The sequence below is a fragment of the Dromiciops gliroides genome, chromosome 1 (assembly GCF_019393635.1).
Source record: "Dromiciops gliroides isolate mDroGli1 chromosome 1, mDroGli1.pri, whole genome shotgun sequence".
In the NCBI taxonomy this organism is placed as follows: domain Eukaryota; kingdom Metazoa; phylum Chordata; class Mammalia; order Microbiotheria; family Microbiotheriidae; genus Dromiciops; species Dromiciops gliroides.
In genome coordinates this window covers 486,817,234-486,842,617 of record NC_057861.1, presented here as the reverse complement: position 1 = coordinate 486,842,617, position 25,384 = coordinate 486,817,234, and the positions used below count along the sequence as shown (strand labels likewise).

Sequence of the window (25,384 nt, the reverse complement as noted above, 5' to 3'; positions counted from 1 at the left end):
TAATCAATTTTGCTGATATTTTATCTTTTCTTCCTCCTAAATAGGATGGCTCTCTAGAAGGGAAGTGGGGGGATACTGGGAGAAATTCTGGTGTTATATAAAACCAAATATATCCATAAAAATCTATTCCAAAAAAGAAGGTAGAACCCAATAATAAAGGGGGAAATGAATTAGCCAGAAAGGCATTTCCAAAGGGAGGAAAACACAGAACACACTTATTTCATGCTTCTTACCTCTCGGCAGAGATGGTGGACCAGAGGCACTCAATGAGACATATTTTTAGGCACGGCCAACATATGGATGCATTTGTTGCTGTTTTTCAAGTCTATAATACAAATAAGAGAATTTTAAAAATATATAACAACCCTTGAGGAAGGTAAAGATTGTCTTTTACAAAGTACCCCACACAAAACAATACTGAAGACCAAAATAATAGTAAAATATAACAGGCAATGGTCCATAAAGAATGCATAAAATAATATCACAATGAAATAGAATCTGGCTGTTACATGACTCATTTTTATCAGATTCTATTCCATTTTAAGAGTTCCTTGGATGTTAAAAAAAAGCCTACCTTTCCTTTTTCCCCCTTTATCAAAGGATATGGCATATACACTTAGTGTTGCAATTAAGCTTTAAATAACTGGAGCTATTGATTATATTTTAGCTATCCACCTGATTAAAAATTGTGTCATATTAAAGAACAGAGACTCTCTTTCTGGCCATTGGTTTCTAACTAATGATTTTGTTTTTCAGGGGAATGCTCTGCTATGTATGCCCAATGTTCTCAAGGTATACTTGGAGAATGGACAGACCAAAGCTTTCAAATTTGAGAAAAACACAACTGTGAAGGTATTGTGAGTTCATTTCGATCTTTTCCTCAGAGAAATAGTAGTGTGTGATCATATCCTTGGGCTCTTTGCCTTAGGACTGACATATAGTAAAACCACTTAGGTGATGAAGATAGTAAAGCACACTCCATGGAGTCCAATATAAACCCCCTGATACTGATAGCCATTCTAAAACAAAGTGTAATAGTAAGACTCCAGTGTACAAAATGAGGACTAATTTCATATTGTAGCTGTATCAGGAGTAAATGTTAAGGCAACTTGGCCCAGTGGATAGAGCACTGGACTTTGAAGCAAGAAGATGTGGGTTCAAATCCAACCTCTGATATTTACTATTTGACTTTAAGAATGCCATTTATTCTCTTCAACCCTCAGTTTCCACACCTGTAAACTAGGGATAATAATATTTATAATACTTGTCTCGCATCAGGACACACATAAAGACCCATCATCAAAACAGAATTTTTGCCTGCAAAAGTGCTTTGTGAACTTTGAAACTCTGGAGAAATATAAATCACTGCTCCCAATTATCATCTTTGGGGGTGGGAGAGTAGGTTTAACTAGAATTATATAGCTCTAGGAAGTACATAATGGCTAAGATATATACATATATAATGTGCATACAACAAGAACATATACATGTATACAACTTAGGCACTGTAGGAATCCTTCTTTGGCAGGTCCCATATTCTCTCTTCTTCTTGGGTATAAGCCGAAAGGAGAACATCCCAAAAGAAGTGGTTTCTTTTCTTTTTTTTTTCTTTTTTTTTCTTTTTTACTTTTTGTAGGGCAATGAAGGTTAAGTGACTTGCCCAGGGTCACACAGCTAGTAAGTGTCAAGGGTCTGAGACCAGATTTGAACTCAGGTCCTCTTGAATCCAGGGCCAGAGCTTTAACCACTGCACCACCTAGCTGCCCCTGAGATGGTTTCTTTATATCCAAGATGATGTCTAGGAAGGAGAGAATTAAGTTAGGTTTTTTTGGTTTTTGGTTTTTGGTGAGGTAATTGGGGTTAAGTGACTTGCCCAGGGTCACACAGCTAGTAAGTGTTAAGTGTCTGAGGCCGAATTTGAACTCAGGTCCTCCTGAATCCAGGGCCGATACTCTATCCACTGCGCCACCTAGCTGCCCCATTAAGTTGTTTTGTTGTTTTTTTTTTTTTTTTTTTTTGCAGGGCAATGAGGGTTAAGTGACTTGCCCAGGGTCACACAGCTAGTAAGTGTCAAGTGTCTGAGGCCGGATTTGAACTCAGGTACTCCTGAATCCAGGGCCGGTGCTTTACCACTGCGCCATCTAGCTGCCCCCCCATTAAGTTATTTTTAAACTAAGTATAGATTGCATGTGATTTTGTGGAGAGAGATTATAAAATCTCCAAATTGGAAGGTAACTTGGGGGCATCAAGTCCAAAGACAAAAATCAGACAACTTGAGAGTTGGAAGGGACTTAGGCTTCCATTTAGCCCCATCCATACATATCTAGAACTCTCATTATAAGGTATCCAACAAGTAATTATATGACTCCTGCTTCAAAGACCTCTAAGAAATGGGAAGACAATATGTCTTGCGGGAGCCATGACATTTTTGGACAGCTCTGATTTAGAAAGTTTTTCCTCTTTGCGTCTCTCCTGGGATAACTTCCTGTAATCGATGAGATCTCTTACCCAGCTTTCTCCTGAACCCTTTGAAATATAACTAATAGCTCCAGTGCCCACAATAAGTGATCATCTAGCCTTTCCTCAAAAACCTCTAGTGAAACAATCAGTTTCACTTTTGGGTAACTCTAGTTGCAAGGATGTTTTTTTTCTTATCACCAGTCTGGATCTGTCACTTTGATACTTCTACCCATTCTTAGTTTTGCCTTTGGGGGATCAAGCGGGATAAATCAGGAAAGGTTTTTCTATTCCTTTTTCCATATGGCATCACATCAGATATCAGTTATCAACCTTCCCTCCTACCTCTACCCTTGTGACTCCCCCCAGACTCTTCCCCCCCCCCCAGATTTCTTCAGCTCTCATTAATCCTCAAAGTTTTCAACCATCCAGATCACCCCTTCCCCTACCTATGAATGTTCTTCCTAAAATGTAGTACTGGTGTGGGGGGTGGGGGGAAGTTCAAATCCTGCCTCAGACACTTAACACTTACTAGCTATGTGGCTCTGGGAAAGTCACTTAACCCCAATTGCCTCACCAAAAAAAAAAAAAAATTTTTAAATGTAGTGCTCAGGACTGAACAGATATGGTCTGCCTAGGAGTGGGACTATTATTATCACCCTCTTTCTGGACATTAGGCTTTGCTTAATGAATGCCTGGAGTATTTTTAGAAAGAATAAAAGAAGTTAGTGCATTGACATACCCCTGGTATGAGATAAATTTCAGAGTTAGGAAAAATGGTCAAAGCAGAAAAGGAAGATTTGATGATTGAATATAAGAATGAGCTATGGAAACTCCTGGTGTGTGAACTCCTTTTACCAATATCAGTAGGGTTATTGTCCATAACATCTTTGGCCAAAATGGATTAGATGAATGAAAGAATAACCATATTTTTTATTTTATTTATCGTTTTTTGGGGGGGGGGCAATGAGGGTTAAGTGACTTGCCCAGGGTCACACAGCTAGTAAGTGTCAAGTGTCCGAAGCCAGATTTGAACTCAGGTCCTCCTGAATCCAGGGCTGGTGCTTTATCCACTGCTCCACCTAGCTGCCCCCTAACCATATTTTTTAAGTGCTCACCATATGCAAATCATGCTGAGTGCTGGGAATGTAAGTAGAAAAGCAAGACAGTCCCTCTTCTCAATGAGTTCACAGCTAAAATCCCATCTTCTATGAGTAGCCTTGTCTGATACCCCTTAATGCCAATGCCCTCCCTCTATTGATTATTTCCCATTATCTTTTTTTTTAAAGGCAATTGGGGTTAAGTGACTTGCCCAGGGTCACACAGCTAGTAAGTGTTAAGTGTCTGAGGCCGGATTTGAACTCAGGTCCTCCTGACTCCAGGGCCAGTGCTCTATCCACTGCGCACCTAGCTGACCCCTTCCCATTATCTTATATGTCTCTTGTTTGTTCAGAGTTGTTTTCATATTGTCTCCCCATTAGACCAAAAGCTTCTTGAAAGCAGGACTTGTCTTTACCTTTCTTTGTATCCCTAGAGATTAGAACAACACCTGGCACATGATAGGCACTTAATAAATTCTCATTGACTGACTGACCTGGGAATTAGCCAGCAAGACCAGAGTTCAACACCTGCTTCAGATAATTATCAATTGGGTGATGCTGGGCAAGTTATTTAACCTAACCTTTCTCAGCCTCAGTTTCCTCATCTGTAAAATGAGGATGATAATATACCATCTACCTTAGAGGATTGTTGTGAAGATCAAATGAGATACTAATATGCAAAGTGCTTTGCAAACCTCAGAGAGCCTGTGAAACAACACATAGAAACAGGATTAAGCTTCAGGGCCAATGGGAAGGGCAAATGGTCCTTAAGTTCCAGCTGCAAGGCAGAGAATAATACATATTATTTAGTGTCATTTCCATGAGTAATTGAAATGAAAAGGAAGCAGCAGGGAAGGGGATGGAAAGACTATTAGCTCTTCAAACTTATGGGGGAAACATCATTGGGTGGATGCCTCAAGACAAAAGATTTTGCATCCAACTTTTATGCAACCCAGGAGGCCTCGGAGAACAATTTAGTAGTTAATCATTGTTGTTGCCTACATGTGTTGTTCAGTGAGTCAGGAAAGGAAGGATATGAGAGATGTCTGTTGGGTGAAGAATGAGAAGAGTCTGCTGGGAGTGAATAAAACAGAGTAAGAAATATATATCCAGCGAAAAAAATTTTGGTTTTTTTTACATGTAAACTTGGGGAAAATTCTAAATATATATATATATATATATATATATATATAATACACACACACATCTATCTCCACACATATACATTTGTATACATATTACTCAACGTCAACTAAGCATTATACAGGGTGAGCCAAAAGTCGCGTTGTTTTAATAGCTTTTTGAAAATTATTTTTTCTTTAATTTTTGCCATTTATGAGATTTGATTTCATAGGTAATGTAAATTTATTTCCTATATATACTGTATATGATGCTATGGTATTGTAAATTAAAAACCAAAAAATGAGTTATTAAATATTGAAATCCCTTTGTGACTTTTGGTCCACCCTATAGCACTCAAATCTGAAAAAATAAATAGGAGTCCATGAAAACAGAGATGGATTTTGTTATTATCTTGTTTAAAAGGAGGACATCATGTGGTTTAAGTGAATACAGAGCCAGCCCTGGGCCCATGGTCTGCCTCCAACCTAGACTAACTGTGCTAGGAGACAAGTCACATCAATCTCTCAGTTTCTCTGGCAGTTCTCTAAGACTATAAGTTACAGTCTTGTCAATATGTATTAGTAGGAAGGAGCTTCCCACACTGGTGAAATGAATCCAACCCCCCCCCAAAAAAAAAACCTTATTAAAATTAAAATGTACATTTTAACTTGATCATAAATAATGAAGTTTGCCTATTTCATGCATCATCATTTTACTGTTGTGTATTTTAATATTTGTTTTTATTGACAGTTAATACATTGCTTTAAACCAATAGCTAGCAATCCCACTGATGATTTGAAAAACAAATTTCCTAGATCAAGAGATTCCCTTCTCCTACATAGGAGTTTCCAAACTTTTTGTTTTTTAAAAATTTAATTAAGTCCTGAACTGTCTCTCTCACTCCCTCCCCACCCTGCCCTGGAGAAGGCCACCGTTTGACACCAATATCTTTATCTATATTTGATACAGATATCCATATATTTATATATATGTAAAACTATACTATATGTATTTCTATTTAATCAGTTCTTTCTCCGGAGGAGAATAGCATCTTCCTTCCTCGGTCCTTTGTGGTTGATTTAAGTATTTATAATATTCAGAATAACTTAATTGTTCACACTTGTTCTTCAGCTATGGCTGTTATTGCATATAACATTCTCTTGGTTCTGCCCATTTCACTCTTCATCATTTCATGCAGGTGTTTCCATGTTTCTCTAAAATCAATCTGCTCATCATGTCTCATAGCACAGTAAAATTCCATCACATTCCAACCTTTTTCTATCCTTGTATTCCGTGCCTTTTGAATAAGTTTCCCTGTATATTATCTTCACTGTTAAAAGAAATGAAATCTAGATTCTACCATGAATGTTCACAAAAGAAATAAAATCAAATAAATTAATTTTCCTAAAGAAAATTTTATTTAGTACATAAGTTTTTCTACCAATACTACTACTTTTTGGAATATTCCAATAAAACAGTGCAATTATTTGCCAACTATTCCTCATACACCCTTGTCGAGTAGCTTGTATAACCCCTAGGGGCTCATGTATCCCAGTTTGGCTACCTGTGCCCTGAAGACAGCCAAGGAGAACTTGTTGTTATCTTTGTCACCTAACCTGAACATATAGCCAAAAGCCTATCTCTTCTTCTAGCAAAGAAACGTTTGATGTTCCCTGGCAAGGATGTTTTCAGTAATGCTATCATCATTGAAATATGTCCCTGGTTATTCTCCTTACTTACCAGGACATCATCCTCACTGTGAAGGAGAAGCTGTCCATCCATAGCATTGACCACTTTGCTCTTGCTCTGGAGGAGCAATATAATATCTCCAAGTTGCACCTTCTCCATGAAGATGAATTCATTGAGCAGGTAAGTCAGTGCTAGATGCTGTGCTGAATTAAACTCTGTGTCGACCCTAGTACATCTATTTCTCTTAAAAATAGATGTGATAAAGGGGCAGCTAGGTGGTGCAGTGGGTAAAGCACTGGCCCTGGATTCAGGAGTACCTGAGTTCAAATTCAGCCTCAGACACTTGACACTTACTAGCTGTGTGGGCGAGTCATTTAACCCCCATTGCCCCGCCCCCCCCAAAATAGATGTGATATGAGAGAAATCTGTTTAGTCAATAATGAATAAACTTGTATTTTCTTCACTTGCCTTTTAAAAAATTATAATCTTAACAATCATCAGAAAACAAATATTTGAATGTACAGAGATGAGGGAGGAAGAGCATTATATATGAAAATATTATACATTTTAGGGTGCATAAAAGTTTTAATGAAGCAGTAACAAAATTGCCCTATTGGTGTCCACTTCTGAACTTTAAAAATATATTTTGATAGCTATTTCAAATTTTTTGTCTTTTGTTTATCTCTATGTATTTTATTTTATGCATTTAAAAACATTATTTTGAGAAGAGGTCTATAGGCTGCATTAGACTGCCAAAGAAGTCAGTGACATTAAAAAGTTAAAAACCCCTGCAGTAATGGATTGTGTTTATGTGCACTTGTTGATTTAAAACTGTTTTCTTTTCTCTCTTTTGTTGCTCCTCTGACCTTTTTACTTCTTAAGTGTTTTTTTCTTTATACTTCTGTCTCCTTCCTTTCCTCCCCTGTCTTGGTTAAACTTTCTACATTTCCATCAGGAACCTATTTCTTACAGTTATTTCTTTTTCTTTCTTACAGTAATTATTTTCTAAAACAGTAAACCTTTTCCCCATCCATGCATGCGTGTGTGTATGCATATGTGTACGTGTGTATAGCTGTATATATATGTATATGTATGTATAACTACATATAAATATGCCTTTTAAAATTGGTCAATGATAGGATTCTCTCCCACCTTCCCTCCACTACTATAGTTGGACCTTGTAAATCTGTATTAGAGGAGATATGATGTGAGTCTGTGAAATTAGAAGACGAGAAATGAGGGAAAGAAGTTAGTCATACTTCATGGAATGTTGACATTCTTAGTTATTTCCTTGATGAAGACTTTGAAGAAAGTTTTTTCCTATTTAAGAGAGAGAATATGTTCATTGAGTCTAAAAGTATTTTTAATAACAGAAGAATTCTAATCCCAAACCCATTTATTTTCCTGTTTAGCCAACAGTAAAGTGTTGTTTTTTTTATTTCTCTTGTTCCTATTACGATTGGTACAAAATTTGAACCCAAAGGTTCATTACCCGTCCCCCCCCCCCCGCCCCGGTTGTGCATTTGCTTATAATTAGGATCTCCAAAAACGGTGTTTTACTGCCTTACCTTTTTAAGTGCTATTTTTGTAATCGGGGTTGAAATTAAAATGATTAATTGTGTTTAACTTAAACATTGTAGGTGGTACAAAGAAAAGAGTCACATGACTATAGATGCCTTTTTAGACTGTGTTTTGTCCCAAAGGATCCATTGGATCTCCTGAAAGAAGATCCGGTTGCCTTTGAATATCTCTATTTGCAGGTGAGTATGTATTGTATCATGTAGTGATGGATTTCCTTCTCAAAAGATGATATATTTGTTAGGATATCTTTCAAAAGGAAAAAAGTTAAGATTTAATAATGAAAAGAAATAGTTAACACAATGTTGTGGCCAAAAAAACCCTCCAAAACACATCAATTCTTCTTGCAAGAGAAAAAACCTTGATTGTTCCTTAGCTTTCTGTTTTCAGTGTAACACCAGGGATGCTCTCTCAAACTTCCATTCAAAAATCATAGTTCAAGTGCACCCACTGATTTGTTTTTATTTTATCATGCAACCAGGGACAAATTGTTGTTATTATGTTGTTTTAGTTGTGTTTGACTCTTCGTGACCCCATTTGGGGTTTCCTTAGCAAAGATACTAGCATGGTTTGCCATTTCCTTCTCCAGCTCATTTTATAGATGAAGAACATGAAGCAAACAGAGTTAAGTGACTTGCTAGTGTCTGAGGCCAGATTTGAACTGAGGAATATGAGTCTTCTTGTGCCACCTAGCTGCTCCTAAGGACAAATTAGCCCCCCAAAAATAACATTTAATGAACCAGCATAACAACTAAAGTGATAAGAAAAGGTCTTCATGTTTACAAATGTTGTGCATTCTCCTACCAGTTATCATACCACCAGTAGGGGAGCACACATAGGTAGAAAACAAGCATATCTGAGGCAACTGATGCTTTAGAATGGTCAACATTCTCTGGGTGATTTCGCTATACCCCTCTCTACTATCCTTCCTTGGATATTGCTTCTGGGTATAACATGTCTGCAATAGATGTTGCTTTTCTACTTGCTCTCTGTCACATCTCTACTATCATCTGAGATTCAGATAGATAGCCTCTTTAGAGCTAGCTATTACATTCTGCTACTATCGGTGCTGGGATGCAGTGACTGTAAAGCCTCTCCCTGATGGAAAGAGCAACAGCTCTTTCACTGCATAGCCAAAGGCCACCAGCTACTCCAAGAGTCACAGAGGCCACAAGAGCCATAAGAGAACACCACTGGGTGAGACTTTTATTTTTCTACCTTTGTCTGGTGTTGATTCCAAGTCCTTAGTGGTAGACTGACTGATTTAAGATTAGAAAATTTCTTATTCTCTTGTTACCTCTATGATTGTGGTCTTGCATCTTTAAAACCTATTGCAACACTCTAAAACCTACAGAAGCTGTGTAGAACTAGGGCCATGAGAGCTACTCACTCTCTAGTTCCTTTTTGAAGAACATGCCTGTGAAGTTAGATTAAGGACACAAGGCAAGGAAGAACACCTGGGTCACATTGCTTCCTTTATTATGTGTGTGTGTCAGCAAAATCTCTGACTTTTATACTATATTCTGGTATTCTGGCCAGCCCCAAAACCTCATTGTTTCCCTGTGTTACTAATGAAGTTTCTTTGATGGAAGGTCTGAGACTCAGGAAAATCTAGTTCTTGATGATTCTGTGTAAATGACATGACTTAAATATTTTTTTTAATCATTGAGGTTATTTCTCCCTCTCTTTTTTTAAAAACTTTTTCAAGGCAATGAGGGTTAAGTGACTTGCCCAAGGTCACACAGCTAGTAAGTGTCAAGTGTCTGAGGCTGGATTTGAACTCAGGTCCTCCGGAATCCAAGGCCAGTGCTTTATCCACTGTGCCACCTAGCTGCCCCGAGGTTATTTCTCACAAAAAAAAATAAATATCTTCTCCATCCCTTCATTTTATAGCTAAGGAAACTGAGATTCATAGAAGCTTACCTGAGTTGCTACAGCTAGTTAGTAAAAAAAAAATAAAAAGGCCAGTTTTTAGGCCTGAGCTCTCTTTCCATCCTGACCCACTGCTAGGGCTCTCATTCAGCTAATCTGTGTGATACTGTTGAGGGAGATGCCTGGAAGTTATCCACATGTTACAAATAAAGAAACTGCTCAGGAGTTAGTAGGATTGTGCTGCCCCCAAACCTTAAACAACTTGTCGTTTTTGTTTTTTTGTGGGGTTTTGGGGGGGCCTTATCCAACTTTTATTTCCAGTTTGCCATCACTAATTTTTTATCCCATTAATTCTCAAACCTATGACCATGAACACTCTATCTAACAGCTGCCTGTTCTGCTTTCTCATTGGTTCAATTTTGTTGAATTCAGAGCTGCAGTGACGTGCTCCAGGAAAGGTTCGCAGTTGAAATGAAATGCAGCTCTGCCTTACGACTAGCAGCATTACACATTCAAGAACGGATTTATGCTTGTGCCCAGCCACAGAAGATCTCTTTGAAATACATAGAGTAAGTGGGATCCCCAGATACTCTCTCCTCTCACAGAGGCTTGCCATATGCGGTTCATTCAGAATTATTGGCTTTGGTTCACCTTTGGTATTATAGACAGTATGGCCATCCCTGAGGCACTTGGTCAGAGTAATCAAATAGATTGTAAAGGCAGCAAGCAGAGAGGCTTGGTAACCCATGTGGATCACATTGACATCTTGTTTCTGTTGAACAACAACAAAAAAATCAACATGGCTATACATAAAAGCCACAGCAGAGGCAAAGGCATGGAGAGAATCAATTTTGAGTTAGTGTGATGTGATGGAAAGATAGCTGGGTTTTGGAACCAGAGGGCTTGGATTTTAATTTGCCTTGATAAGCTTGATACCTATATAACTTTGGACATGTCTAATAATAGTAATAATGATGGTGACAATAATAATAACATTTATATAGCTCTGAAAAATTTGCAAACAGTTTTATAAATGTTATCTCATTTAATTCTCACGAGAACCCTGGGATTATTGTCCCCATTTTACAGATGAAGAAGCTAAAATGGACATAGGTTAAGTGACTAGCCCAGGGTCATACCACTAGCTGGTATCTGAGATCACATCTGAACTCAAGTCTTCCTGACTTCCAGTACAGTGCTCTATAACTGTACTACCTTTCTGGCTTGATTGATGAGCCTTATTTTCCTCCTTTGTTAAAACCAAAGGGGAGGGCAGCTAGGTGGCCCAGTGGATAAAGCACTGGCCCTGGATTCAGAAGGACCTGAGTTCAAATCCAGCCTCAGACACTTGACACTTACTAGCTGTGTGACCCTGGGCAAGTCACTTAACCCTCATTGCCCTGAAAAAAAACCCAACAACAAAGGGGGAAGATTCCTTCCAGCTCAAAATGTGTGATCCCCTGATTCCTGGAGCCCAGCACAGGCTGTAGTCCCATAATCACAAGGGAAACAACCCAAAGCTAGAGTGTAGAACATTCTTTGGGGGATATCTAAGCCTGGAGCCAAACAAAAGTAGAATAGACTCTGAATAGCAAGTTCAAGCTCTCTGCAAACAAAGAGAGTATGGTTGTAAGCATACATCAGGTGAACAGGACCAGAGGAACAATTTATATATGAACCATTTAAAGACAAACAGCTTTGGATCAATGCAATGACTATCGATGATTCTAGAGGACTGATGATGAAGGGTTCTACCTGCCTCTTGACAGAGGTGATGGATTCAATGCCAGGGAACCATGCTGTTTTTGGACATGGCTGATACAGAAATTTGGTTAATTAAATTATGCATGTTAGTTACAAGGATTTTGATATTCCTATTTTTACCCCAAGGCAGGGAGAAAGAAAATAGATTTTAGTTTGCTGAAAAAAAAAAAGTAATTTGTTTTTAAAGTATGTATCAATCAGCCAAAAACTTCAGGAATGCTGGGTGTGGTGGCACATGCCTGTAGTCCTAGCTACTTGGGAGGCTGAGGCTGGAGGATCCCAGGACTTTCTGGGCTACTGTGTGCTGTGCCAATCTGGTGTCCACACTAAGTTCCTCATCAATATGGTAACCCCCTGGGAAAGGGGGACCCAGAGAGGGTACATCTGTCCAGGTCAGAAACATCAGGAATAAAACGAGGAGCACTCAGAGAAACAAAGGTCCGCTCACTAACCACCCAGCTTTTTTCAAATTAGAAAAGGACCCTGATAATAGGAAGAAAAGGTGCTACCAGGTTACTGTCAGTCAATAAACATTTAAGAAGTGCCTACTATGTGCCAAGAACAGTCCCTGCCCTGGAGGAGTTTGTGATCTAATAGGGCCCACAGAAAGCTGAAGAGGGGGTGGGGGAGAAGGGCTGACCTGAGTCCCCTCTTAGATGGAGGTTTGGGGACGAGCTCTCTCCCCACTCAGCTCTCCAGTTGGCAGGTGTGATAATTCCAATGGCCTGATTCTTTCATCATCAAAAAGAGTCAAGGGGCGTCACTGTGGGGGAAAAAAAGGTTCAAAAAAAGTAGGATCATTAGGGATACACTGTTTAGTTCGTGCTTTTTCCCCCCCTAAAGATTCTAGCTTAGGGTCTAAACTTATGACGCTGTTCAAAAATTATTTTATCCAGTATCTTGATTTTTGAATCAATGTGGAAAGTAACACAATGAATTAGTTTGTGATTTAGAAGCATGGTGACCAGGTCAAGAGTATGCAGAGAAAGGCAATCCAAGGCAATTTTCCAGGCCACCAAAGGATCAGCTGAAGGAATTGGAAATAGTTAGCTGCAGAAGAGAATGCTTTGAGGTTGTCTTCAGGTATTGAAGAGTCGTCATGTGATAGGAGTTTTAGATTTATGCCTCTGCTCGCACTAAAAGTTAGGAATAGGAGCAGTGGATAGAATTTGTAGGGAAGCATAGATAGGCCCCATAGAGATAGAAACTTCATAACAGTAGAGCGATCCAAAATTGTAATGACTTGCCACAGGAAGCGGTGGCTTTCCCCGTGCAAGAAGTCTTCACGTCCAGGCTGGATGACTACTTGTTCGGCATATCATAGAAAATATTCTTGTTCAAATATTTACAAGCCAGACAAGATAGCTACAAGCTCTGGGATTCTGTGATTGTATTGATACATTTTCACCATCATATTAATCCATTAGACCAAAAGATAATCAAAACATCAATTAGAGCATCATTAGTACCCATAATGCTAAAGTAACAGAAGTAGTTAGCAATGTGTAATAATTGATAACTAATATATTTTGTTGTTATGATACATGAGATTGGGAGAGGGAAATAAAACATTGGGGTGGGGAGTACTCTTTTTTTTTTTTTTTTTGGCAGGGCAGTGATGGTTAAGTGACTTGCCCAGGGTCACACAGCTAATAAGTGTCAAGTGTCTGAGGTTGGATTTGAACTCAGGTCCTCCTGAATCCAGGGCCAGTGCTTTATCCACTGTGCTACCTAGCTGCCCCTGAGTACCTTCTTTCTTAGTATTATTAGACAGGCTAAGCTAAACACTGGGAGTACAGAGAAAGGCAGAAGCGTAGTTTCTACCCTCAAGGAATTTACATTCTATTGGAGTTGTGCAAACAACTCTACGCATACAAGTTCTATATGTATAAATGGATGGTAATCTCAGAGAGACAGAGATGAGAAGTCCTATGAAGGCTTCATGCAGGAGGTGAGATTTCAAGTGTCTTGAAGAAGCCATGGCAGTCAGGAGGCAGAGGTGAGGGGAAGGGCCTTCCAAGCATGGTAGCAAAAAGACATGGCCTAGGTGGCACAGTGGATAAAGCACTGGCCCTGGATTCAGGAGTACCTGAGTTCAAATCCGGCCTTGGACACTTGACACTTACTAGCTGTGTGACCCTGGGCAAGTCACTTAACCCCCATTGCCCTGCAAAAAAAAAAGACATGGCCATACTAACTGCTGTAGAAGCCAATATGGCCCATATCGAAGGGTACGTCCGACAACACCCATAAGAAAGAAGAAAAGATCATTTTTGGTTAGGGAGATTAGTAATGGCAGTATTTGAGCTGACCCTTCAAGGTATGGTTCCCCATTAAACTAGGAGTTCCTTGAGAACAGGGACTGTCTTTTTGCCTTTCTTTATATCCCCAGAACATATCATATGTTGTTATTCAGTCATTTCTGTTGTGTCCAACTCTTCCTGACCCCATTTGGGGTTTTCTCAGCAAAGACAGTGGAGGGGTTTGCCATTTCCTTCTCCAATTCATTTTACAAATGAGGAAACAGAGGCAAATGGGGTGAAGTGACTTGCCCAGGGTCACACAGCTAGTAAGTGTCTGAGGCCAGATTTGAACTCAGGAAGTTATTAAGTGTGCACTTAATAAATATTGACTTGTTGGTGTAGTTGAGTGCTGCATGGCACAGGTGGAAGGGATTTGAGAAACACCCCAGAAATTACAACATGTACTTGATGGTGTCACCTCTGTTCTTATTTCTATCCATGTTCCCTTTTGGTGAGAAGCTCTAAAGGTCATCCTTATGGCATAACACATGTTTTATATATTACTTGGGAGTCATGGGAAACAGTGAGTGGTCCCCAGGCCCTCAGATACATCCATGTTGGCCCCACACATGTGGCCTTGTTGATCCACCATAAGATAGGCTGTTATTCCCTTTATATACCTGGATGACAACTGAGACTTGCAGGGTGATCCCCAGAGTTGAAGGGACGTTGGTAGTTGTAGACAGAGTTATCTACTGATTATCAGCTCCGGGCCCTGGACACTCACCCATTCTGTCCTTGTTAGGTTTGTATTCCCTCTCCCTACTGGCTCTATCAAAGAACAGGGAATGTCACTGGCTGCGGCTTAATTTCTGAATAGCTGTTGATAATTGCTGTGGAGGTTGGTATAAATGGGCCTTCCACTGGCAAAATGGCCTCCTAATTACAGGCTTGTGGGAACAATAAGTAGGGGATAAAATATAATTACACTCTTCATCAGAGTAAAGTGCACTTTAAAATCATCATCTTTGTCTCCTGACAGGAAAGACTGGGGAATAGAGAATTTTATATCTCCAACTTTGCTCCGGAACATGCGAGGCAAAGATATAAAAAAAGCCATTAGCTTCCATATGAAGAGGAATCAGAGCTTACTGGAGCCCAGGCAAAAGGTACGGTTTTGTTGATGATAAATCTGTCATTGAGACCTGTGTAAGCATGAGAGGGTTTGGGGTTTTTTTAATTAAATTTTTCTCAGACTTCACTTAAAATTCTATCAGATTGGTTATAGCACAGGCAGTGAACTTGGGATTGGGAGATGTGGTTTTGAATCCTGTCCCTGACATGAGCTGACTATTCATGATAAGAGGATCTGAATTCAAATCCTGCCTCAGGCACCGCTTAGCTATGTGACCCTGGGAATGTCAGCATCTCAGCCTCAGTTTTCTCATCTGCAAAACAGGGAAATAACTTCTACTTTACAGGGTTGTTTTGAGGATCAAATGAGAAATTATGTAAAGAGCTTTGCAAACCTTAAAGTGCTATATAAATGCTATAATTGTTGTTGTTGTTGTTAAGTGATTACATTTGGACTGAATTTTTAATAGCCTAAAACTCTTTAGGTTTTAGACACACTGCCTCTACTTAGACTTCCAGTTCAGACGTTGCCTGATGTACCCTTCTGGGAACCCTTGAATGTCCCCTGTGTGACATAAAGCCCTTGGGCATGTCCGGGAATTGAACTGGGAATATATTAAATCCTCCAGGCCTTTATAGTTCTCAGAATGGCAAAAATCCTCAGAGTCCTTGGGGTTGTGTTTATATTGTCTAAGCCGAGACAAGTGGCCCCTGGGATTTCTGTTCCTGTTATAGGCCACACTGGTCTGATATTTCTTTGGGTTGCTAAAATGTCATGGTATCCTATTTGAATATCAATGAACGAGCTTAAGCACATGCCTGTGTTCTGAGAAGTATCAGATTTGAGATGGATAAAAGCAGGAAGCAGAGTGGAAAGAAGGCCTTGTCCCCAGTCAAGGAGTTTGCTTGTTTTTATGAGGCTGGATGATTGCAAGAAGGTGGGGTGGGGAAGGCAAAAGTGTTAGTGCTGAAATATACCCCACTGGTGGTTCATGGTACATCCTCTTCGGAATGTCTTCTCTACTTTGAGATTATAATTTCTCTTCCCCCTTCAAATACATAGTTAGAAAGGAAGACTCTCAGAATAGGGGTTTTTCCTCCTTTCTCCTGAAGTATATTGTCCTTTGGCTTCCAGGAGAAAAGGCCTACTCTTTTGTACCAGTGACCTAGTGGGAATGCCCCTGTTTGGATATTTCCTGCCTTTAGCAAGTATCCTTTAGGTTACAGGCAAATAAGTCCTAGGAATTGGTAAACCCTAGTTTGTGCATGCCAGAGAAATGACAAAAAAACAAACAAAAATAAACTCTGGGAGGCAACTAGGTGGCGCAGTGGATAAAGCACTGGCCCTGGCTTCAGGAACACCTGAGTTCAAATCTGGCCTCAGACACTTAACACTTATTATTATTATTATTATTAGCTGTGTGACCCTGGGCAAGTCACTTAACCCTCATTGCCCTGCAAAAATAAAAAATAAAATAAAATAAACTCTGATGCCCAGGAAGACAGGAAATTTAATGGAAATCTACAGTCAGAAGGGACTTGGGTTTCCCGGAGCTGGGGCTGGCCACAGCCGATGTGACTGACACCTTGCTAAGAACCGGCTGTCAGCATTTTAGGAGTAACCTTTATGTGTGCACAGCTCAGCTAACAAGTCTAACTTCTGAGGGCCCACACCGTGTTTCCCATTTACACAAGTCAGTCACAGGGACGCCATTAACTCTTAAATATGAAACATTTACTAAAGGGAAAAGCAAAAGCAAAGGTAATCAAAGCACGATCTGTTCATAAATCTTGGCTACACTCTTCCCACCATGCATAGTGTCTGTGGGGGGAGGATAGGTACAACCTTACAGAAACCTAGCAGCGATGTACAAGCAGGTTAGGAAAACTCATGACTTGACCACACCTGGATGTCTGTGGTTTCTTGAGGGAAGGTCTGGACCAAGCATTACTTGCTCGACAAGACTGCTATAATGAATATAGATAAAGAATAGATAATTAATTTAGGTAGCATGCCCACCCTGAGTGTTCAAAGCAGCACCTGAGCAAACGTTTTATTAATGTTTAGTCATTTTCAGTCGTGTCCGACTCTTCGTGGCCCCATTTAGGGTTTTCTTGGCAGAGATACTGGAGTGGTTTGCCATTTCCTTTGCCATCTCATTTTACAGATAAGGAAACTGAGGAAAATAGGGTGAAGTGACTTGCCCAGGGTCACACAGCTAGGAAGTGTCTGAGGCCAGATTTGAACTCAGGAAGACTCATCTTCCTGACTTCAGGCTCTATCCACTGTGCCCCACAGCTGCCCCTAATCTAACATAGCTCTCTTTGAAGAGCAGAAATCTCAGAGCTTTATTCCAAAGTGGGGTTAGGGAGAGAAAGACTGTTCAGAAGTTGCTGGAAGTTAGTGATGCTAGGCTTAGAAGGGTGAGCTGCAGAATTCTAGGTCAAGAGAAGGCAGGAGACAGGGATAAAATCCTGTGATGTGGTTATCCAGGCTGGTGTGATCCTGAATCAGTGTCCTGGTTTCTGTTGGCCATCGGGGCTGTGACAACAAAGCCACCACAACCCCATGACCTTGCCATGTCCTGGATGAGTGTTATCAAACTAAAGTACAGCAGGCAGACCTAGAAAATCACAAATTAACATTATCCACGTTGCATAATATTTTATTGATTTTTTTTTTATTACCTATTTCCCACTTTCAGGTTCAGGCTGTTATAGGGAGTTATAGCTGTATTTGGACCAGCAAGAGTCACACCTCTGCCCTAGCCCAAAGCTTCTTAAACTTTGGGTCACAACCCCATAACTGAATGTGGGGGGAGGGGTCACAAAAAACTTGGCAATAGTAAAAGGTTAGATACCTATATAATTGAGGTTGGTAAAAATTTCTTGGATGAAAAAGGGTCACGAGCGGAAAAAGTTGAAGAAGCTTTGTCCTATGCAGCTCTCTGAAACTATCAGGGGTGTAGTTACTGGCAATCAAAAGGTATAGTGGAACGGGTCTACATTTGTTAGCTGATTCTACCCCTTTTTTGTGTGTACCCTATTGTTACTGCTAGATGGGTTCTTGAAAACATTCCTCTTTCGAAGAATTACTCGCCCACACAATCTGATCAAAATTGAAGTAAAAGTTTTTATTATTTGGCACACAGAGGCATGGCCGGGAGAAGAAGCCTAGACTTCGATTCCCAGGGAGGTACAGGTTTATGGCATGTTCCTTAATCAGACAGCCATAGAGATATGACTGGGAGAAGAAGCCTAACTTCAACTCCCCGAACAAAGGAGAAGATCACAATTTTATAGAGGCGAGAAGGGGGTGGGGATAGAGACCTAAGACTGAAAATTATTGTCACTACGTGATTCTAATCACAGTAAAACACAACTGGGTCCCAACTAAGCTCATGTTGTAAATTTCAAGGAACCCACCTTTCTGGGTGGCTGCTTTATTATCTGTTTGACCAACCACTACCTGGTTAATCAATTACTTTGCTTCTCCAAGGAAAGAGTAATCTCTAACTGACCCCAACAAGCTGATCACCCATATTTCTCCAGGGTCATAGTGTCCCCCTCAGGGCCACAGCATCCCTAACTGGGCTCAGGCCTACCAGGCTGCTACTACACTATAGAACTCCAGGGAGAGGTGGAGTATATGTGCAGCTAGGTGGTGCCACAGTGCACAGAGTTCAAATCACGCCTCAGACACTTACTAGCTGTGTGACCCTGGGCAAATCATTTAACCCTGTTTGCCTCAGTTTCCTCATCTGTAAAATGAATTGGAGAAAGAAATGGCCAACCACTCCAGTATCTTTGCCAAGAAAACCCCAAATGGGGTCAATGACTAAAATTACTAAAGAGCAACACACATATACTCTTAGAAATGCTTCTCCCACACATGATGAATTTATAATATTTTTTTAAAGGGGCAGCTAGGTGGCGCAGTGGATAAAGCACTGGCCCAGGATTCAGGAGTACCTGAGTTCAAATTCGGCCTCAGACACTTGACACTTACTAGCTGTGTGACCCTGTGCAAGTCACTTAACCCTCATTGCCCTGCAAAAACAAACATAATATTTTTTTAAAGCCAGACTGTATATAATAGAGATTCATGGTTTCATACATAATCTTTTTTGTATTCTGTTTTGTATATGGAAATGTTTTTTATTAGGTTAAGTTTAGAACAAATCTTTTTTTGGAAAATGTTTTTAAAAAAGAAATGCTCAAAAAAAAAGAACTGCGGAGTATAGATGCTGAATGAACCATACTATTTCTTTTGTTTTTGTTGCTATTGTTTTTTTCTATTTTGAGGTTTTTCATCATTGCTCTGATTTTTTCTCTTATAACATGACTATTGCAGAAATAGGATTAATGTTATTATGTGTGTGTATATATATATATAACCTATATCAGATTACCTGCTGTCTAGGGGAGGGGGGGGAGGGAGGGGAAGGAGGGAGAAAAATCTGAAATTGTAAAACTTGTATAAACAAAAGTTGAGAACTATCTTTACATGTAACGGAAAAAAAATACTTTATTAATTAAAAAAAAGAAATGCTCAGTCTTTTAAGCATATTGTATGTTTTCAAAATTCTACCTTCTATAGAAAGCCTTCTCCAACCTTTCTTCTTTCTGTTTTTTGGTTTTTTTGTATTTTTTTTTTGGGTGGGGCAATGAGGGTTAAGTGACTTGCCCAGGGTCACACAGCTAGTAAGTATCAAGTGTCTGAGGTACTCCTGAATCCAGGGCCGGTGCTGTATCCACTGCGCCACCTAGCTGCCCCTCTCCAACCTTTCTTAATTCCAGTGCCTTCCCCCTGTTACTTATCTTCTATTTATTCTGTATATAACTTGCTTTGTGTACACATATATTTGTTTGCAAATTTCCACCATTAGATTGTAAGCTCTGTGAGGGCAGGGACTGGCTTTTGCATCTTTTTGTATCTCCAGTGTTTAGCACAGTGCTGGCGCATAGTAAGTACTTAATAAATGTTTGTTGATTGATTTTTTTTAATTGTACATTTTCAGTATGGTTGTGCAGAGTATTTATCTATAGGCTTTTTATCCATCACAGTTTTCTAGTTTCCCCTTGCAATACCTCTGCAGTGAGCTTATTTTTGCCCTTTCTCTCAGATTCATTCAGTTCTGTTGTAAATTTTTCAGATCATTCTCAGATCTATTTTGGGTTGAGGCGATTTGCCCTTTTTAAAACAATCTTTGTCTCTTTTATTATTCAAGCAACTTATATCCGCTGCACAGCTGCGTCTGAACTATCTACAAATCCTTGGAGAACTGAAAACGTATGGCGGGAAAATCTTTAATGCCACATTAATGGTATGTATCAGTCAGAAGCAAAAATTGATTTTTGGTCTAGGTCATTTCATGGAATTTGTGTAGATCATTTTATCTTTGGCTAAATAATGCAGAGGGATTACACAGTCAGTAGAAGACAGAAATGGAGAAATTGACCTGAGGTATCAAACAATTGTACTTCGTTCTGTTAAAGTATGTCCTTTGGATCCTAGGTTTAGGGCTGGCAGAGGACACAGAGGTCATTGAGTTCAACCTCATTTTTTTTGCAGCTAAGAAAATTGACACCCCCCCCCAAATTAAATGACTTGCCTAGTGTCACAGAAGTTTTTAAATAACAGAATTTAGATATGAACTCACTGGTCTTCTGACTCCATTCTTCCCTTTGCACCGTGCTGCACATGGTCTTTCCTGGTACAAATACTGAAGAATAAAGGGAAAAAGCTCATTTAGTGCATTTTGTCATCCATGTATACTTATTCAGCCTTTATCATTTGTTTCTTCTTGAAGCTCCTCCTCTTCCCTTTTCCAGGTTCTAGAGGTAGCTAAGTTCAGTGGATAGAGTTCAGGGTCTGGAGTAAGGAAGACTTGAATTGCTCTCCAGCCTCAGATGCTTACTAACTGTGTAACCCTAACAAGTCATTTAACCTGTCTGCCTTGTTTTTGCAACTGTGAAATGGGGATAATAACAGCACATACCTCCTATGGTTTATTATTTGGGCAGCTAGGTGGTACAGTGGATAGAGTACCCTGCCTAGGGTCAGGAAGAGACTTCCTGAGTTCAAATCTGATCCCAGATACTTATTAACTATGTGACCCTGGGCAAGTCACTTCACCCTGTTCCTAGAAAAGGAAATGGCAAACTGCTCCACTATCTTTGCCAAGAAAACCCTAAATGGGATCACTAAGAGTCAGATACAACTGAACAACAACAAAATCAAGGGTTATTAGTGAGGATCAAATGATATAGTATTTGGGGTTTTGTTGTTTATTTTATTTTTTTTTTTTGCGGGGCAATGGGAGTTTTGACCTGCCCAGGGTCACACAGCTAGTAAGTGTCAAGTGTCTGAGGCCGGATTTGAACCCGGGTACTCCTGAATCCAAGGCCGGTGCTGTTGTTTATTTTTAATGTGAATTTTTGTTGAAGATATGAGAGTACTATCATAAAAGCAAAGTGATACTTCATATAAAATGATTAACATTTTAAAAGTTTATGAAGTCTTATAGGTTTTTTTTGAAAAGGTAAAGTCACTTTACCTATCCAAAAGCCACAAAATTGAAACTTTATTGAATACAACCTTAGTAGTAATGTAGACACTACTTTTAAAATTCAGTTTTATTTTCAGTTACAAATTCTCTCCCTGTCCCCACATCCTCACCCCCACCCATTGAGAAGGCAAGAGATATCAAACCCATCACAAATATGAAGTCATGCAGAACCTATTTATACTTTAGCCATGTTCCAGAAAGGAAATGAGATAATATTTGTAAAATGCCCTTAGCACAGTGCCTGATGAATAGTAGGTGCTTAATAAAGGCTCATTGCCTTCTTTGGGGGGGGGAGGCAGGGCAATGAGGGTTAAGTGACTTGCCCAAGGTTACACAGCTGGTAAGTGTTAAGTGTCTGAGGTCAGATTTGAACTCAGGTCCTCCCGAATCCAGGGCCAGTGTTTTATCCACTGAGCCACCTAGCTGCCCCATTGCTTTCTAATAGTGTTCCTAAAGGCTTATGCTTCCATACAAGCAGAGAATTGGCCCAGCTATTCCCAGGAAAGTGTTCTTATTCCAGTTCCCGGAGGATGTAGCCTCCTGCCTGAGGTACAGAATGTTTGATGGCCAAAATGATGAGAACTTTTTGTATCATTTCTGTTCCTGGCTCTGCCTCTGCTCCTAGTGAATCAACCACCCAATTATTATAAACAGAAATGGTTTACCTGATCATACTTGTACCAGCGAAACACATGCTTGTTTTTTCCTTTTTTATTCTGTTCTTGAAAGCAAAAACAAAGGTAAAAGGCCGGAATTACACAGTAACTTCATTTGTTTCTGAGAACACTGCATACAAACATTTTGGATAATGTTGGATATTATTTTTACATTGTGTGAATAGAGAATCAGAATGTTAGAGTTCACAGGGACCTTGGAGATTATATATTTTAAGGACTTGCTATTTGCTTGGGATCTTGGAGTTGCTATGTTGGGTTTGTTGGGTTTTTTTTAACTATCAGGAGAAATAGCATCCTTTGGTGACAGACTCACATCAATTTCAATATGGTTTAGGATTTTACAGAATTTTTTTTTGTATTATTCTTGGCTTTTTACTCACATGAGGAAGCTGTTTTTCTTTCATTTAGTTTCCAGAGAACAAGGATGTCCAAGCTTACAGTGAATAAGGGATTGGAAGCTACTTTTCAAACCGTGTTTCCGTGTTTGAAGGAACTCAACTTTCCTCACCTGTGAAATGAGGCTGTTGGACAAAGAGCAAAGATTCTTAACCTTTTTTGTGTAAATGGCCCCTCTTGGCAATCTGGTGAAACATAGGGACTCCTTAGCAGAATAATCTTTCTTAAATGCATAATATAAAATACATTAGATTACAAAGGAAACCAATTATGTTGAAACACAGTTATCAAAAAAATTTTTTTTAAGTTCACAGAGGGGCAGTTAAATGGCACAGTGATAGAGCAGGGGCCCTGGAGTTAGGAGTACCTGAGATCAAATCCAGCCTCAGATATTTATTAGCTGTGTGACCTTGGACAAGTCATTTAATCTCGATTGCCTCCACAAGCAAAGAAATAAATAAAAATTTAACAGTTCACAGACCCCAAGCTAAAAACCTCTGGATTAGATAATCTCAAAAGGTCCCTTCCCACCTTAACATTCTGTGTCTATAATTCAGTCTTAATCTTTCATGATTTCCAGTTAGTGTCCAGTCAAGAACCAGAGTCAGAAATTGAATCCATGGGTTCTGCTCCTGCCTTTGATACCTCCTAGGTATCTGAGCCTGGAGGCTCATTGTTTTGTTTAGTGAGGCAAACAGGGTTAAGTGACTTGCCCAGGGTCACACAGTTAGTAAGTGTTAAGTGTCTGAGGCCGGGTTTGAACTCGGGTCTTCCTGACTCCAGGACCAGTGCTCTATCCACTGTGCCACCTAGCTGCCCCAGGCTCATTGTTTAGCTCCTCAGCTTCCCCAGGCAACTTCCTTGAGCAGGCAGCAGTCTGCACTGGTAGAGGGAGTTTTCTCGCCAGAAGTTCCCTACACCAGATCTGGGTTCCCTGTTGACACCCTCAGTATTGTCGTCTCTCCCTCCGTTCCCCTGACCCAAAAAAATAATCAGGCAAGTTGTGGATAGTCTATCAAATACCATTTTATTATGTGTGTGTTTTTTTGTTTTTGTTTTTGTTTTTTTTGCAGGGCAATTGGGGTTAAGTGACTTGCCCAGGGTCACAAAGCTAGTAAGTGTTAAGTGTCTGAGGCCAGATTTGAACTCAGGTACTCCTGAATCCAGAGCCGGTGCACTATCCACTGTGCCACCTAGCTGCCCCATGTGTGTGTTTTAATCTTGAGTCAAAGCCAGATGACCAATATATAAAGACTCCATTATAGTTTGGTTAGTTGTAGGAATATGAACCCAATGCGTGATGTGGTTTTGTTTTGTTTTTTAAGTTGTGAGTGGATGCCTAAGCTACAAATCACTGGCAACAGCACATGAAAACAGTTTAATGCTGTAATCAAATAAAACATAAGTTTTCATCTAATATATTTAATGCTGTGCATAATCATTTTTCTCTGCCACAGTAATTGGACATAAATTGGAAGCTGTTCATAATAAATAACTCCAATTAATATTACTTTTGAACTGATAGACCAAGCATTTCTGGGGTCACTTGTGCAGAAGTGATTTGGTGGAGCCAGAAGATGTTCTGAAGAGCCCCGGAATCTAGAACATCATAGCCAGGCCTTCCTGATTCTCCATCTGATTAAATCATGGAAGTGGGATGGGGAAGGAGAGTTTGTGACTCCTTTCCTGTGCTAGAAGGAGGCCCTAAGAGAAGGATCTCGGTTCTGCTTTCCCTACCAGCTTTCTGTGTGGGTTGGTTTAACCTGGTTCCTTTTTTTACACCTAGGGGAGAAGGAAGGAGAGAATCAGATATTTTTTTTTGAGAATTAGATTTTTGGGGTTTTGGGGGTTTGGGGGGATTTGGGGTGAGGCAGTTGGGGTTAAGTGACTTGCCCAGGGTCACACAGCTAGTAAATGTCAAGTGTCTGAGGCTGGATTTGAACTCAGGTCCTCCTGAATCCAGGGCCAGTGCTCTATCCACTGTGCCACCTAGCTGCTGCAAGAATCAGATTTTTAATGGATTGGAGGAGAAGAAATAAAGGTCCACTTTGGAGCAGCAATCCCCCTGAATGGGGGATTGGGGTCTAGCTTGAGGGGGGGAAGGATGGAGGACTGAAGGGACATTGGGAGATACAAGAGAAAGAGAGCCAACAAAACAAATTTTACTTGCTTTCTGGTCCTTTCTAGTCCCTGCTCTCTCCCCCCCCCCCTTCTTCCTAGAAAGAGAGCCAACAAAACAAATTTTACTTGCTTTCTGGTCCTTTCTAGTCCCTGCTCTCTCTCTCTCTCTCCCCCCCCCCCGCCTTCTTCCTCCCTGTCACTTAATTCATCAGCTCCTTGTGCCCCAGTTCCTTGGACTGTCCAGTCAAAGGCTGTGGGAGGAGAAGGGTTTGAGAAGGACAGACTAACCCCATGTAACAGATTCTGTACTGATGGCAGCCAGATGGTGCAGTGGCTAGACCTGGAGTCAGGAAGACCTGAGTCCATATGTGACCTTAGACGCTTAATAGTTGCACAACCCTGGGCCTGTCACTTTAACCTGTTTGCCTCATTTTCCTCCTCTGTAAAATGGGGATAACCTACCTTCCAGCGTTGTTGTGAGGATCAAATGAGATCATTATAAAGCACTTAGCACAGTGCCTGGCATATAGTAGATGCCATGTAAATGTGAGCTTTTATTATTATAGAAACCTTTGTCAGTCTCAGTCCTAGCTATGAGATGGGTATGTCCTGTTTGCTTAGCAACAGCTGGTATTCCTGAGTCTCCACTTCTATTCCTT

At 40.1% G+C, this 25,384-nt stretch overlaps 1 protein-coding gene across 2 annotated transcripts in view; it reads left to right on the top strand.

Annotated features, from left to right (window-relative positions):
- Positions 1-25,384, top strand: part of FRMPD1 (FERM and PDZ domain containing 1) — a 142,651-nt gene that overhangs the window by 109,083 nt on the left and 8,184 nt on the right. For both annotated transcript variants that reach the window (XM_043972109.1, XM_043972102.1), the window contains exons 7-12: positions 757-852; positions 6,423-6,548; positions 8,009-8,128; positions 10,251-10,387; positions 14,868-14,994; positions 20,191-20,286. In XM_043972109.1, coding sequence (XP_043828044.1) covers positions 757-852; positions 6,423-6,548; positions 8,009-8,128; positions 10,251-10,387; positions 14,868-14,994; positions 20,191-20,286 — 702 coding nt within the window. The remainder of the gene's footprint in view (positions 1-756; positions 853-6,422; positions 6,549-8,008; positions 8,129-10,250; positions 10,388-14,867; positions 14,995-20,190; positions 20,287-25,384) is intronic.